At 41.1% G+C, this 13,418-nt stretch overlaps 2 protein-coding genes across 2 annotated transcripts in view; both read right to left on the bottom strand.

The window, feature by feature from the left end:
- Window positions 1-460: 460 nt before the first annotated feature.
- vps4a (vacuolar protein sorting 4 homolog A) lies at window positions 461-9,329 on the bottom strand. The gene is made up of 11 exons (XM_023397426.2): window positions 9,137-9,329; window positions 8,366-8,477; window positions 8,100-8,244; window positions 7,940-8,001; window positions 7,157-7,276; window positions 6,291-6,447; window positions 5,871-6,019; window positions 5,584-5,665; window positions 4,451-4,670; window positions 4,210-4,350; window positions 461-2,481 (listed from the first exon to the last, which is right to left on the bottom strand). The coding sequence occupies exons 1-11, from the start codon at window positions 9,155-9,157 to the stop codon at window positions 2,380-2,382; spliced, it is 1,311 nt and encodes a 436-aa protein (XP_023253194.1). The 5' UTR covers window positions 9,158-9,329; the 3' UTR covers window positions 461-2,379.
- A 325-nt stretch (window positions 9,330-9,654) lies between these two features.
- sntb2 (syntrophin, beta 2) overlaps window positions 9,655-13,418 on the bottom strand; it is a 34,240-nt gene continuing 30,476 nt past the window's right edge. The window contains exons 6-7 of the mRNA XM_023397399.2: window positions 13,160-13,350; window positions 9,655-12,852 (exon numbers count right to left, since the gene is read on the bottom strand). Of these exons, the coding sequence (XP_023253167.1) occupies window positions 12,760-12,852; window positions 13,160-13,350 (284 nt within the window). The 3' untranslated portion in view covers window positions 9,655-12,759. The remainder of the gene's footprint in view (window positions 12,853-13,159; window positions 13,351-13,418) is intronic.

Genomic DNA, 13,418 nt, shown 5'->3' with positions numbered 1-13,418 from the left:
GGGTGGGTGGGCAGCCTGGGCAGATATTTGGGATGAGTCTGGGTAAAACGTGCCGTTTGTATTTTTTGGTTGACAAGCTTTCGAAATTCCCACTTTTCCTGAAAGAAGCATAGTTGACTTACTGGATGTGGGCGGAGCTGGACTGTGATGTACTGGATGCGGGCGGAGCTTGATCGGATCGTCCCGCCCGCAGCCAATACTACTTGCTGGCATGCTGCATATTTACTGTACATATGTGAGAGTGCTGTTTGTGTATTTCCTAACATGAAATATTCCTCAGATCGGATGCCTAAAGTGTACTGTAAATAAACAGTGGCCTCATTAGAAATCAGTGTAACCTGGTGGAGGTGTGTGTTGCGTTTCATACATGGCTGTGAATAAATAGAGAACATACTGAAACAGAGCCCCTAAGTGTATTTAAACCAATAAACATAAGAGAAATGTCAAACCAACAACTGCCTTTTTTTCATTTGAAATGTCAGTTTTTATTAATTCAGGTTAAATTAGTAGTAATGGTTACATGGCCAGTCGGAGATTAGGTCCCCTTACAGGACTGTTAATAATGACCTCCCACTGAACCAGTATGTACCTCCACAAACACACAGCGATACTAGCACTGAGCTATCACAAGAAGTGCCATTACTGAGTCAGCCAGACAAGCCTGTAGTCCTGATGTGACAGTGAGAGGTCAGAGAGTTGGTGCACGATAAACATCCAATAGCAGTTTTTGATTTAAAAGATTATTTAAAACTGAGTGAGCCAGCTCTCCTTTCTGTCTGTTAGTTGACAACAGGACAAACACTGTTGAAGCTTGAGAAGGAAAACACATGGTAATGAAACAATATGGTAGTGTCGGCCTCAGAGAGGAACTCTGTATTTACCTCCCAAAACAAAAAAAAACAAGACTTTCATTAGAGCTCCATCATGAAAGCCCAATGAAAGAAACACTTCAAGTGTAAACAGACTGTATCTATTAGTCAAGTTACATGTCAGGTGTGACCAAACAGGTAGTATAAATAGTGACAAAACAAAACAACAAAAAGTGTCCATGTTGAAAGAGATGAGAGAGTTCAGCCTTGAAGAAGAGACTGCTAGTACGGCTCACATTCAAAACAGACAGACAGGTGCATTCTGGGAAATGAAGTGCAGAAAGAAATTCATTTGAGCTCATTTAAAAAGAGCAGAGATCATCCTTGCCACTGGAAATAGCAGTCGAGAAAAGAACCTCACCACTTTAGGTCTATTTAGTGGCTGTTCTGGAGCTTTCAGATGCACATGTTCAACTTCTTGTTTGAGCGCTTTAAGACTTCTCGTCCATTTTGATGATGTGATCTGATCAAAAGCTCTAGAAGATACCAAAAGGACGTTGTCATGAGGTTTTTGTTTTTTTCTTACTGTTTCCAAGATCAAGAATGACATTTGAACCAATATGGACGAGAGGACAGCACAAGATCCTGTGATGATTTAAAGCTCCAAAACGGCTACTAAATGGACATGAGGTGAGACTGTCATCTCAAAGGTTTTTGGATTGAATAAATATGATGTCTGGCTTTCAGTCAAGCACATCTCTTGTGTTGCAAATACTGAAGATGAATGCTAAGCTTAAACAGCTGCTAGCACAGAGGTACAGGCCTGATAAAGACACAGAGCTGTAGAGGGACATGGAGGCAGTGATCATCAATTCATTTACCTCTTCATCAAATAACAAAATAACAGGGCTCTCAACATACAGACAAACACATTAAGACACACAAGTTTAATAAAAACACTGAGATGCGTTCACACACTCGCATGCCTGGCAGGAGAACTAACTTCTTTTGTTTCTTCTTAGAACGTCACTGTCCTTCATGGCGGATCCAAAGCAAAGTGCACAACGGCAGCAGAATGTACAGTCCTTCAGTCAGAGATAGAATCGGCTCAGTAAGGGACAAACTTGACGCATTTAGACTCAAATGCAGATTTCCTTGCTTCGATGCAGGCTAGATGAAAAGTTCTTTGAATGCGCTGTAGCGGGGGCTTTGTAACGGAACATTGTCTTCAATGGGGGGGAAAGACAGGTGCTCTCTTGTCCAGCTATTAACTCACACCAAGGTTTTCTATTGTTGCATTTGGTCAACGTCCTCCAAGGATTCAAAAACACTGGACTGGATGATTACAAGTAAGAAATACAGAATTTCTTGTCCTTTTTTTTTTTTTTTTTTTTTCAACCAGACCAGTCGTTTATTTGAAATCCATGAGAGGCAGAGAACCAAGCACTCGGCTGAGAGGTGAAGGGATGGTACAGCAGTAGCGGGGGAGACAAGTTGATGGGAGCAGTTTGACCCTTCTGTTGGACTCGGGGAGAGGTGTGGCAGGGGGTGGGGGGGGGGAGCTCATTTCTCAGCCCTCCATCCCAAAGTCCTCTGTGAACTTCTTGACCTTCAGCAGGTCTTCAGTGTTGACTGTGGGACGGGTGGTGGACAGAGAGCGCAGCATGTCCGACTGCAAAGAAAGCAAAGACACAAATCATTTTTTATCACTGATCTCCATTCTGGATTCTGTTTTTGTGGATCGTGTTATAATATAAACATGATCCATTAAATCTGACTTACAAAATCACTCACACCTGTTTCCGTCCCAGCTGGGGAACCCTCCCTCTCTCCTTTATCCAATCATTTGTTTTCCTGAAGCTGTTTTATTCACACTGGTAAACTGTCTGTAGCTTCCTCAGCTTCAGCAGCACAAACAGCTTTGTCTTTAACTGTTATACTATGTTGATTTATTCTCTCAACAATTTATCTCCTGACAGAAGAACACAAATCTGTTCTTCTTCTAAACTACTTAACATGTTGAAAATGTAGATTACGCAACTAAAATAGAATGTACAGTAAATCCCACACTTACATCATTTCGTGCGTTTACATATCTTTTACCAATAACCTAATTTCTCCACACTAATCAATCGTGTGGTTTTACCTCATGAATATTTATCAGAAAACAATCTACTCTTGATCTATTAATGTTATTTCAAACTACAGTGCACCTTTAACATAGGACCTGATTCTATGGATGCAGTAAAACCTAAACCAGGGTCCGGTTTCACAAAGACAGACTGTGACTGTGTCTTAGATTTAACATTCAGACTTAAGAATCTAAATTCATCTGTTGCACAAAGCAGTTTAGTTCTTGACTCTTGATCTCAAACTGGACTGTGGTACTATGAATTCTGGGTAAATTAAGATTTTAAAATAAAAAAAAATGGCCGACCAAGGAACTGCATACAACTGCTTAGCTCTGTTTACCTCAGTAGAAAGTGTTTTGTCTTTTGGACAAATTGTCATTTGGAAGAATTCAACAGTAACAAGGACGTTTTACTTTGAGTAAAATAAAAATCTGATTTGGTTTCTAAAAACTCTTTCTCTTCTCTTTGCTCTCTCCACAACAATATCAACATTGGTCTTAGACCTGAGTTAGCCTGGGACTGTCTAATGTTTTTATCTTAAAATGAGTCAGTCTTTATTTTAGTGAAACAGTCTGACAAACATCAGACTGATCTGTGAGCAACATGAAGACTGGACCAACACTACAGACCAGTCTGACAAGCTTGGTGAAACTGCTCCTGGTATTGTGGCATATTAATATATTAAACCAATTCAGTTCAAAACTCTTTGTTTGTCCCTCAATTTAAGTCAAGTGTTTACAAACAAATGCCTCAAAGACAATTCATTTACACACATAGAAACAATGTAAAACTGCAAATATTAGTGAGATTTTAAATAGACCAGGATTTACAACAGTGTACATGAGTCTAATGGCTGCAGGAAATCTAAAACACATTCCTGATGACATGAGCTTAAAATGGTCATAGAGAACATATGTGGGACTGTTGATAATATCATCTGACTCACTGAGGACTTGTCCAGTTTTAAGCTGTGCTAGGGATCTTTGTGTTTTGCTAACAATCTTAGGTTAACAACAGTTGTTGACGGCACCTTGCAATCACTTCTTGTCCTTTGGACAAAGGGAACTGAAAAACTTTCAACAAAAATCCTCATCAATATTTTCTCATCTATGTCTGCAGTATTAACACTGCTGAGCCTGTTTCATAATCACATCTGCATCTGTCATCAAACACACCCACAGCTTCCTTCTTACAGACGGGATGTTCTGTTCAGGTGTGTCTTGTTGTTACGGAGGCAGCGGATCAATGCAGGTCTGAAGACCACTCACCATGCAGACTATGGGCTCCAGTAGCTTATCACTAGGCACATCCATCCAGGTCATCTCTATGGCTGCAGGGTCGCCAGGGGAACAAGGAGTCAAGAGGTCGTCGACCATCACCTGGTTGTTGCTTCTGGATGGGCCGCGAACCTGCAGGAGTAGCAACAAGAAAAAAAAGCACAACACTAATGATAAATGTAAAAACTGTAAAAATCTGACATGAAGTTTTGCAAATTTAACATGAGCTCACCTTTTTGAAGTGCGTGGCAGACTGGACCTTCCTGACCGGCTGCATGAGCGCGTCCCGGACGATGATGCTGATGTCGGCTCCAGAGTAGCCGTCTGTTTTGCGGGCGAGCTGCCGCAGGTCAGCCTCGCTCAGGCTGTGTGGCGTGTTGCCCAGATGAAGACGAAACATCTGAGACCGAGCTGGCTCCTCCGGCAGAGGGATGTAGATACGCTTCTCAAATCTGTCCACGTGACAGAGGACAAGTTCCAATCAATCGCACGTTCATCAGCTGTTCAAATCACAGATAACATCAACAGTGTGCAGGTTTCTGATGTGTTGAAGACTTTACAGCTTTAGCTTGTGAAAACTGACTGCAGCTGAATTTCAGACTACACAGAGATATCTGTTTGTATCTGAACATAACTGTTGTTTACGGGCAGAAACAATGACAGGGACACCCACGTTCGCCTGATTGGGTCTCATCAGCCTTGAATAGCAGTGGTGAATACAACATGGATAATGAGTTACTGACCTTGTTGGCTTTGCTAGCAGCTGTTGTGCAGGTAAATTCTGCATTTTAATGTTACTGTCTTTGCTGTTCCTTGTTCGTAAGTGTTCTCAGCAACTAACCAGCTGCAGAGTAGACAATAGTCATGTGATATGTGTTTTCATGTGTGTTAGTGTGGACAGAGATTATTTCTGATGCGGAGTTAAAATGCTCGTCTGGACGGATTGATTTTGTTTTAAACGTATTAAACGTATTCGTGTGGACGAGCCCAACTTCGTTGTTGTCTTTGCAACAAAGAAATTGTTGTGTTAAAAGAGTTCAGTTGCTTTTTGTTACACCTCTCCAGTTCTATTTGTCAATAACTTGTGGTCCTTTTGCATTTGAGAGGAAAATGGTTGAAAGTAACAATGTGAAGATGTAAGAGTCATCACAGGCATTTAAAACTACTTTTATTTAACAAAGATCCTGTTCCAGTTGCCCTGAATCATAATGTACACGTACAGGGAAATGTTTCCTTTAACTGACCGAGATGAATGTAACTCTACTTTGTAATAAAATGAACTGTTATTATTTGAATGACCCCCCAAAAAACCCTGTAAAACAAACTCAGAGTGAGACTAATCTGAGTACTGTAGTGACTTCTGACCTTCTGCGAATGGCAGCATCTAGCACCCAGGGGATGTTGGTGGCTCCCAGCACCAAGATACCATCATTGTTGTTTCCCACACCTACAAAACCAGAGAGCTTCAGTCAACATGAGCACTTCCTGCTTCCCTCGGTGTCCACGCAGGGGATTTTCATGTCAGATGACTTCTCTATTGTCACTTATACAGTATATAATAATATATTATTTGATTCTGCAGAGTCTTCACTGTGCATTATTATTGTACGTCAGTCTGATTGTTCTCTTTCCTCATCTCATCTTTGGCTCACCCTGCATCTGGACCAGGAACTCTGTCTTTATGCGACGGGCAGCCTCGCTCTCATTCTCATTCCTGGAGCCACAGAGCGAGTCCACCTCATCAATGAAGATGATTGAGGGCTTGTGTTGGCGAGCCAGGTCGAACAGATTCTTCACCAGCCTGGGAGACACAAGGAGAGGAGGAGAAAACGAGGCTGAGAGACACAGGGACAGCAAATTTAAAGGAGGAGCAGTTTATATTGATGAAGAGTGTCCCTGAATACTGCTGGGCTGGACTGGAAATGGGTTTACTGGGAGGTGGGGGGGTGGGGGGTAGGTGTAAACTCTGATTGATCAGCTTCAAAAATAAGCCACTAATGTGTAATTACTGCAAAACGACCACATGTCCTCTCTCTCCCTGTTTATAATGCAGTCATTTCAGACGGACATACTTCTCACTCTCTCCCAGCCACTTGGACATGAGGTCTGAGGAAGAGACAGAGAAGAAGGTGGAGTTGTTGGCCTCTGTGGCCACGGCCTTGGCCAGGTACGACTTCCCCGTCCCTGGAGGACCGAACAGCAGGATGCCTCTCCAGGGAGTTCGCTTGCCTAAGGACAGAGAGACCGTGGGTCTTACTAGGGAACAAATCACTACAGTAGCATCCAGTAGTCCATTCCAGCAGTCCAGGACAAACAATGACGGCGATAAATCAGGGATGGAGATTAACATGAAAACATTTACTGCTGTACCAACTAACAATCAAAAGCTTTTATCAAAGGAGGAGCAGCACAAGTAATGCTAGAATGATATTTCCAAACTCAAGTAACTTTTCAATTATTATGCACTTAGACTGAACTACGACTGTGACTAATTCTCACTGTTGATTTGTCTCTAAATTATTTTTTCAAATGATCCATTGACAGTCTATAAATCGAAAGAAATTGGTGAAAAATGTCCACTGAATGTTGTAACCAACAACAGACTTCGGATAGACTGAAGTCTGTTCAGTCTGAAAAGTATCAAATTAAAGTAACAAAGAAAAGTAGCAGAAGCTGAAATCAGAGGTTTGGCATTTTTGTTTTATAAATAATTGGTGCCAAAGTATACTGTAGATCAATTTCAGCTCCAAATGTACGAATATTGCGATATTTCCTGCCATATACAAGATTTTTCATATGCATTATTAGACACATATACATATACACACACACACACACATTTATCAAACTGAAACATAAGAGATGTTTCAACCTACATAATATCACCTATCACGGATATATGATAATTAGTGGGTGTAAACAGAAGATCCAACAGTACCTGTGAAGAGGTGAGGGAATTTGATGGGCAGGATGACAGCTTCCTTCAGAGCCTCCTTGGCCCCCTCCAGTCCAGCCACATCGTTCCACCTGACATTGGGCTTCTCCATTACAATAGCACCTGGACACAGAGGCAGATCATCATTAAGATCTTTACGACCTTGAAATGCCGACTGAAGAAACTCTTTGATGGCAACAACAAACCTGTATACCTGGCACTAATAAGACCTCATAACTTCCAACATCACTACTACAGCTGCTAGTAAAAATTGACTTGATTAAGTCTTATGTCTCTCTCTTTAGCAGTGCAGTCTTCCTCACAGAATACTCAATAACACACAAACATCAAATAGATTCATTTCCCCACCACTACATCTGTAGATTAAACAACCCTCTAGCTCTGCCAAGACCCTCACATCCACATTCACACACTGTAACTGACAGAACATTTTCTTTTCATATTCATCACCACAATCAATACATAATATACCATACCCTATAACCCTACTACCGTATAACCCTATCCAACTGAAATTGCAGTAATTGCATGTCAAATTGTGCATATCACAACCCCTGTATCTCTCTGTCTCTCTCTCTCTCTCCATCTGTTTGTTCATATTTTGACTCTGTTTCAATCTTTGTTGTATCAACAAACCCTTTTGTCTTGTTTTTGAACCAATGAAAAAAGGCCACAAAACAGGAAAAAAAGAGAAAAAAAACAAAAAAGCAAATAGATTTAATTTGTACCCATGAGGAATGATTGAATCCATGCATGCCCACTCACCCATAAGTTGCTCCTGCAGTTTCTTCTTCTCTGGGTTTTCACCCTCACTGTCACTATCACTCCTAGAATGCAAACCGACACATAAAAATACAGAAAAGCCCACTACTTGAATTTGACACTTGAACATGTTGACTGAAAGAGCAGGAAAACAACAGCATACTTGTCATTGCTCTGAGCCTCCTTGACAGGCTTCTTGCCCTGTTTGTCTTTATTCTTCAGGTAGTCTTTAAGTTTCTCTGCTCGGTCCAGGTACTGCATGCATTTAGCTCGTATGCTTTCCTTTGCCTTGTCGCTGTGGGCCTCATCTGAAGGAAATATTCATTTCCATGAAATGTGAATAAATGTGAATAAAACCCACCAATGTTTTTACCAATGGAAGACTGTAAACGTTCAGGTAGGACAGGTATTTTAACTTCCTGTACTCACATTTGATGGCATGTAGGAAATACTCCACAGCATGCTGATACAGGCGCAAGGCCTCCTCATAATTCTTTGCCTTGTCTTCTTCTGTGGCTTTAGTCACAAGATCAATCGCTTTCTGCAATAAATGCAGGGAAATAATGTCAGAAGACAGGTGTGAGATGGATTGGGGGTGGAGACAGAAATAAGGGCAGGGAATATACACGTTAGTCATCATCATATCAGTCTGCACATGTGGACACTGGAGCTTCAACCAAAACAAAGCATAAGTTAAACAAATAATATCATACAATAGGATCCTACTAAACTTCCTTCCTTTTATACAACAAAAATCACTGTGCTGTTTCTTAAGCCAATTACCCAAATAAAATGATCCATAACGTAAATCTTAGTTGTCTCCGTCTGTAAGCAGGAGCCACAGCCCAGCTAACGGGCTGGCACCGTTATAAACATCCTCCAGCTGGGGGTTGCCGTTAGTTAGCAATCCACAAACTCATGACTCACACCAGAATTTATCTAGATTATTTCTACATTATGTAGTTAGCAAGTACAGTAAGGTTAGAGGAATATGTTTATGGTAATGTTATTTTCAAGACAATGGAAGTACTGTTTGCTGGTTGAGTTAACTGAACTGGGTTGCCAACAATGTCAGCGGGCTTTGGCGTCAGCTGTTTTGCTAGCAAGTTAGCTTGCATTCAAGGCTACTGTATGGTGAAATAAGCCAAGTTATGTCCAGTTGTAGCAAGCTAACGTTAGCTAGCTAATATCCTAACGTACCTGCAATGTTGACGTTGTCATTTCATCTCACTCTTCTGCTATCCACCCAGATTTCTATCCTCGCCAAATGTGGATATGTGAAAAGATGCACTCGTTAACAGCCCTGTGTTGTGAGGTGACGGGTTGACATGACAAGCTAGCAAAGATGACAGTTCTGCATCGACCCAACAAAACCACAGTAACACTGCGTCTACCGACAAGCTTGCGCGCACAAAGATAACTTCCGGTTTAAACTTTCAAAATATAACACGCAATGACTAGCATACCATAAAATGGACATTATCAACATAAATTATAATTGAAAAAACTTTCATTTGAAGACAAGATTTATATTTTCCAGTTGTACGGCTAAAACTAGCAACTTGACGAATGGAAACAACAGTAGCAGATGCTTTAATGGACTGCGGCTGTCACCACCCGGTGGTGCTGTAGCAGTAGTACACCCACAGTGAATGAAATCAAATACACAATATAACATATAAGTATGTCCAAAGCTTCACAACAAACCACACACAAACTTATATAATTTGTAACAGTTTTATTGGTGGGTATTTACATTTGAGATTATGACATTGCTATCATACATTGTATACTGTGTCTTGGAAGGAAGTCTAAAATACTTTGCATATGACAGGTTGTTGCAGCAGCACTTTATCGTCTTGTGACCTTTCAGTTTAATGATTGTGTTGGACGCAAGCTGCCACAGATATGACCTTTGGTTCAAAAACCCCTTCTTTGAAGCATTGCCTTGCATAGACAGAATAGCCGCGATTTGAGAAATAGAGAGAAAGGAGATATTTAAAAAAAAAAAAAAAAAAAAAAAATCATTTTTCAGAGATGTACATTCACAGGTTTGAAGGGGTTTGATAGCTTAGTGCATCAAGCTCAAAGAGGGACGGCCTGTAGCTTGCTGAAGGTTGACTAACTTCAGACGATCACATCTGTGCAGCAAGTTAGAGAAAACAAAATGAAATGAAAAGTAAGATGATGCAATGCAACACTTCACCATTGCTCCAAGTGTTGCAGGAAGAAGACTTCATTTCAGGCCAAATATCACTCAAACCTCCCACATACACGTTTTCAGGGAAGCAGTCTGCCTCTCTTCTAACAGCCACTCAATAATCATAACCTGAATAAGCTACGCAGCTCAACGAAATATATGCTTACACATTTTAGCTCTCCTAAACAAGCCAACAAGCCTTTTTCAAACCATCACAAGGACATCAGAGTCCAAAATAGAATAGAGGTCCTTCAGATAGGTGATTGTGTTCCTTATCCGAGGACACAAGGGCTTTCCTATGTTACAAGGTCAGTGGATACAATGGTACATTGTTTGAGGTCTAAATGAACTCTGAGGCTCTGCTGAAGGGTAACCAGCAGCATGTACCATGCAGTTATGTTGAACTCATTAATGTGTCAAGTCTCAACACAGGCACTGGACTGAACAGATGAACTGAAGGGAGGAGGACTGTAGTTAGTTTAGCTCACTTTAACTCACCTCGATTTTAGGGACACAAATAATGAACCTAACGTGGGCATACTGAACCTAAAGCTGAGATGGTGATTAGTATTGACAGAAATAATAAGGTCTGCAACTGGGTTTTAGTTTGAGTCAAGTTTAACAGCAGTTTCCCAAATAACTTTATCTCTTGGTCCATTTATTAGCTTTTCAACTGCATCTCACTGTCTTTATCAGCAATTTTAATTACATGACTAATTAAGGACCGGTGCCTTGGTGAAGCAAGGACTGAATGAACACTGGAAACAGACGACATCTGTGTGCACCAGGGTCCATAATTATCAAACTGCTAAATGTGAAATTTTGGACTTAAGAGAAAGATAAAAAACAAAAATCCTCCACTGTTACTCCTACTTGCAAACTTATTCAGAATTAGCCAACTATGTGCATTTTATTTGAACATTTGACAACATTTTTGTCTTTTTTTTGCTTTTCTCAGGGAAGTAAACAGCAAGAATATGGCGAACACTACATTTTTCTTATCTGTTGTCTCTGACGTACCTTGTCTACATGCAGCAGAATTTCTTTCCTGCTGGAGTTTGGTCTTTTGTTTCCATTTTTAGGCTATTTCCTATTATTTTATCTCTGTTTATACATTATAAATATATTGACGTTACAGTTTAGATTATAAAAAATACATTGGTACCTCTGTCATGTGATGGCCCACCTTGAGACAAACCTATTAAACAGTCCTTCGCCAGATAAATGATGATGCTTGTAGAATGGTAACAAGAGACCAGTAATTTCAAGAGAAGTGGAATGAGATGATAGCGACAATGAGACGGAGACGACATGGTAGTACAGGTGAAGGACGTAACACACGGTCATGTCATATATCATCATCTGAGTTCAATTTCAGGAAGTCATGCTATCATGAGATATACACACATAAAAAAACAAATGGCATAAAAACAAAGTAATATAGTTTACACTATAAGAGTAATACTATTGCTTGTGCATGTCGAAAGCTTAAAATTCTCTTATTGTGTGAAATAAAAGGAAAAAACTACAGAGTGTCTTTGACTACATGTGAAAAGGCACAGTTGGCGATCCTGATTACAACAGTAGTTTGGGATAATGTGCTAAAAGGTGAGTCTGTCAGACAGCAGGCACACTATCAAGCCAACAGACACATGTAGTAGAGACACGCACACGCGTACACACACACACACGCACGCACACACACGCACACACACACACACACACACACACACGCACACACACGCAGTGACTTCCATTCATTGTGGACAGCCTGACCGCAACCTTAACCTTAACCAGGCTGTCAGAAATGACATTGTGCCTCATTAGGACCGGGCTCCGGTCCCCGTGAGGACGACTGGTCCCAACATGGTTGGTGTTTATACTGGAAAAGGTCCTAAAGAGGTAACAAAAAACACACACCCACACACACCCACACCCACAATCTCTGTGAATTAACAATCAACTGCATTCTGACTCTACAACAGCACTCACATGTCAACACAAATACAAACAAATACATTAAAAAGAGCCCAAAGTACATTAGAAGGCTGTCGTGGAATGATAGGCAGAGAGTAAAAACAGGGAGCATTTACCAATCTGTGCTTGGCTGTGTATTAATTGTCTAAAAAAATCCTTCTTTCCTTAATATTTTTAGTAACACGTTGCTTGAAGTGCACTGGTGATGTAATCTCATAAACACATCACACATCTTAGCTCTTGTTATTTACTTCCATTATAATGAAGTTTAATTTGTTATCACATGGAATGTTATGAGATTGTTAACAGCTTTTTTTTTTTTTGCATATTGTAACTGACTTCAAGCAAAGTGCCACCAACTTTCACCTGATCTTGCAGCAGAAACGAGCGCAAGAGGCGGCAAGGAGACGTCGGGAGAGAAGGCACGTTTTTGAGACAATCAACAATACAACTCCTGGGTTAACCCTTCCCTGCAGTGCCACATCAGGCCTAACTTCAGCTGTGAATGGAGAAACTGGGAAAAAAAAAAAAATAGAATGAAAATAAAAAGTTAACCCCCATATATCAGCATTTTAAGGACGTCCTCCCCCCTCCCCGCTGTGCCTGGGAACTGTCCTCTCATCCACACTTGCTGCCGTCGGCTGCTTCACGTCAGCAGGCCCATACGAGTGAGCTTGGCTGACAGGAAAGAGTGGAGGACGAACACCACCGGCTTTGGACCGGAATGGAGGTCAAATACCTGCGGCATGAGAAGAGGGAGGAAAGGGTGAAGGAGGGAACAGGAAGGAGAGATGGGACAGGAAAGAGTCATAAAGATGTAAAAGAAAATAATCTAAAATATTCATAAAGTATTGGCTTAAATTTAAAATCTGATCTGTATCTATACTCTCCTTTGTCATACTGTTAATTGTTTCTGGACCCAGTCTGTTGTGTTCACTGCAAATAAAGTTCTTTTCTATTTTCTAGAGAAAATATGACAAATGACTCCTCATTGTTGAAAACCACTTCCCTGATAGATGGTTTATTGCAGCGCACAGGAAACTCACCATTTCTCCCTCCGGACCCCCAAAGTCAAGGTAAAGGTTGCGTATTCCGTCGTCAGCGGACATTTTCAGCTTCTCGTAGGGGTATCTGAACAGCACGGCGCCGCCGGGAGGGTCGGCCGGCTCCCTCGTCACAGTGAAGCCCTTCTCATAGTGCAGCGTGAGCCGAACATCCTGCCTGTTCAACGTGCAACCTGGAGGAAGGGGCGAGAGAGAGAGAGAGTAGCAGGTGGATGGGTAAGCAGGGTTTTTTTTTTTTTTT

The sequence above is a fragment of the Seriola lalandi genome, unplaced genomic scaffold, assembly GCF_002814215.2.
Source record: "Seriola lalandi dorsalis isolate HSWRI2012SDOR001 ecotype SW California unplaced genomic scaffold, Sedor1 jcf7180002055008, whole genome shotgun sequence".
Lineage (NCBI taxonomy): Eukaryota > Metazoa > Chordata > Actinopteri > Carangiformes > Carangidae > Seriola > Seriola lalandi.
The sequence above is the reverse complement of the archived record's forward strand: the minus strand, read 5'-3'. Positions and strand labels throughout refer to the sequence as shown.

Excerpts from the sequence above, each read along its gene's own strand:
- vps4a (XM_023397426.2), bottom strand. The coding sequence starts at position 9,157 with ATGACAACGTCAACATTGCAG. Across the intron at positions 6,020-6,290 it reads TGGCTGGGAGAGAGTGAGAA|GCTGGTGAAGAATCTGTTCG; the intron begins GTATGTCCGTCT and ends TGTGTCTCCCAG. Across the intron at positions 5,666-5,870 it reads GTTCCTGGTCCAGATGCAGG|GTGTGGGAAACAACAATGAT; the intron begins GTGAGCCAAAGA and ends CTGGTTTTGTAG.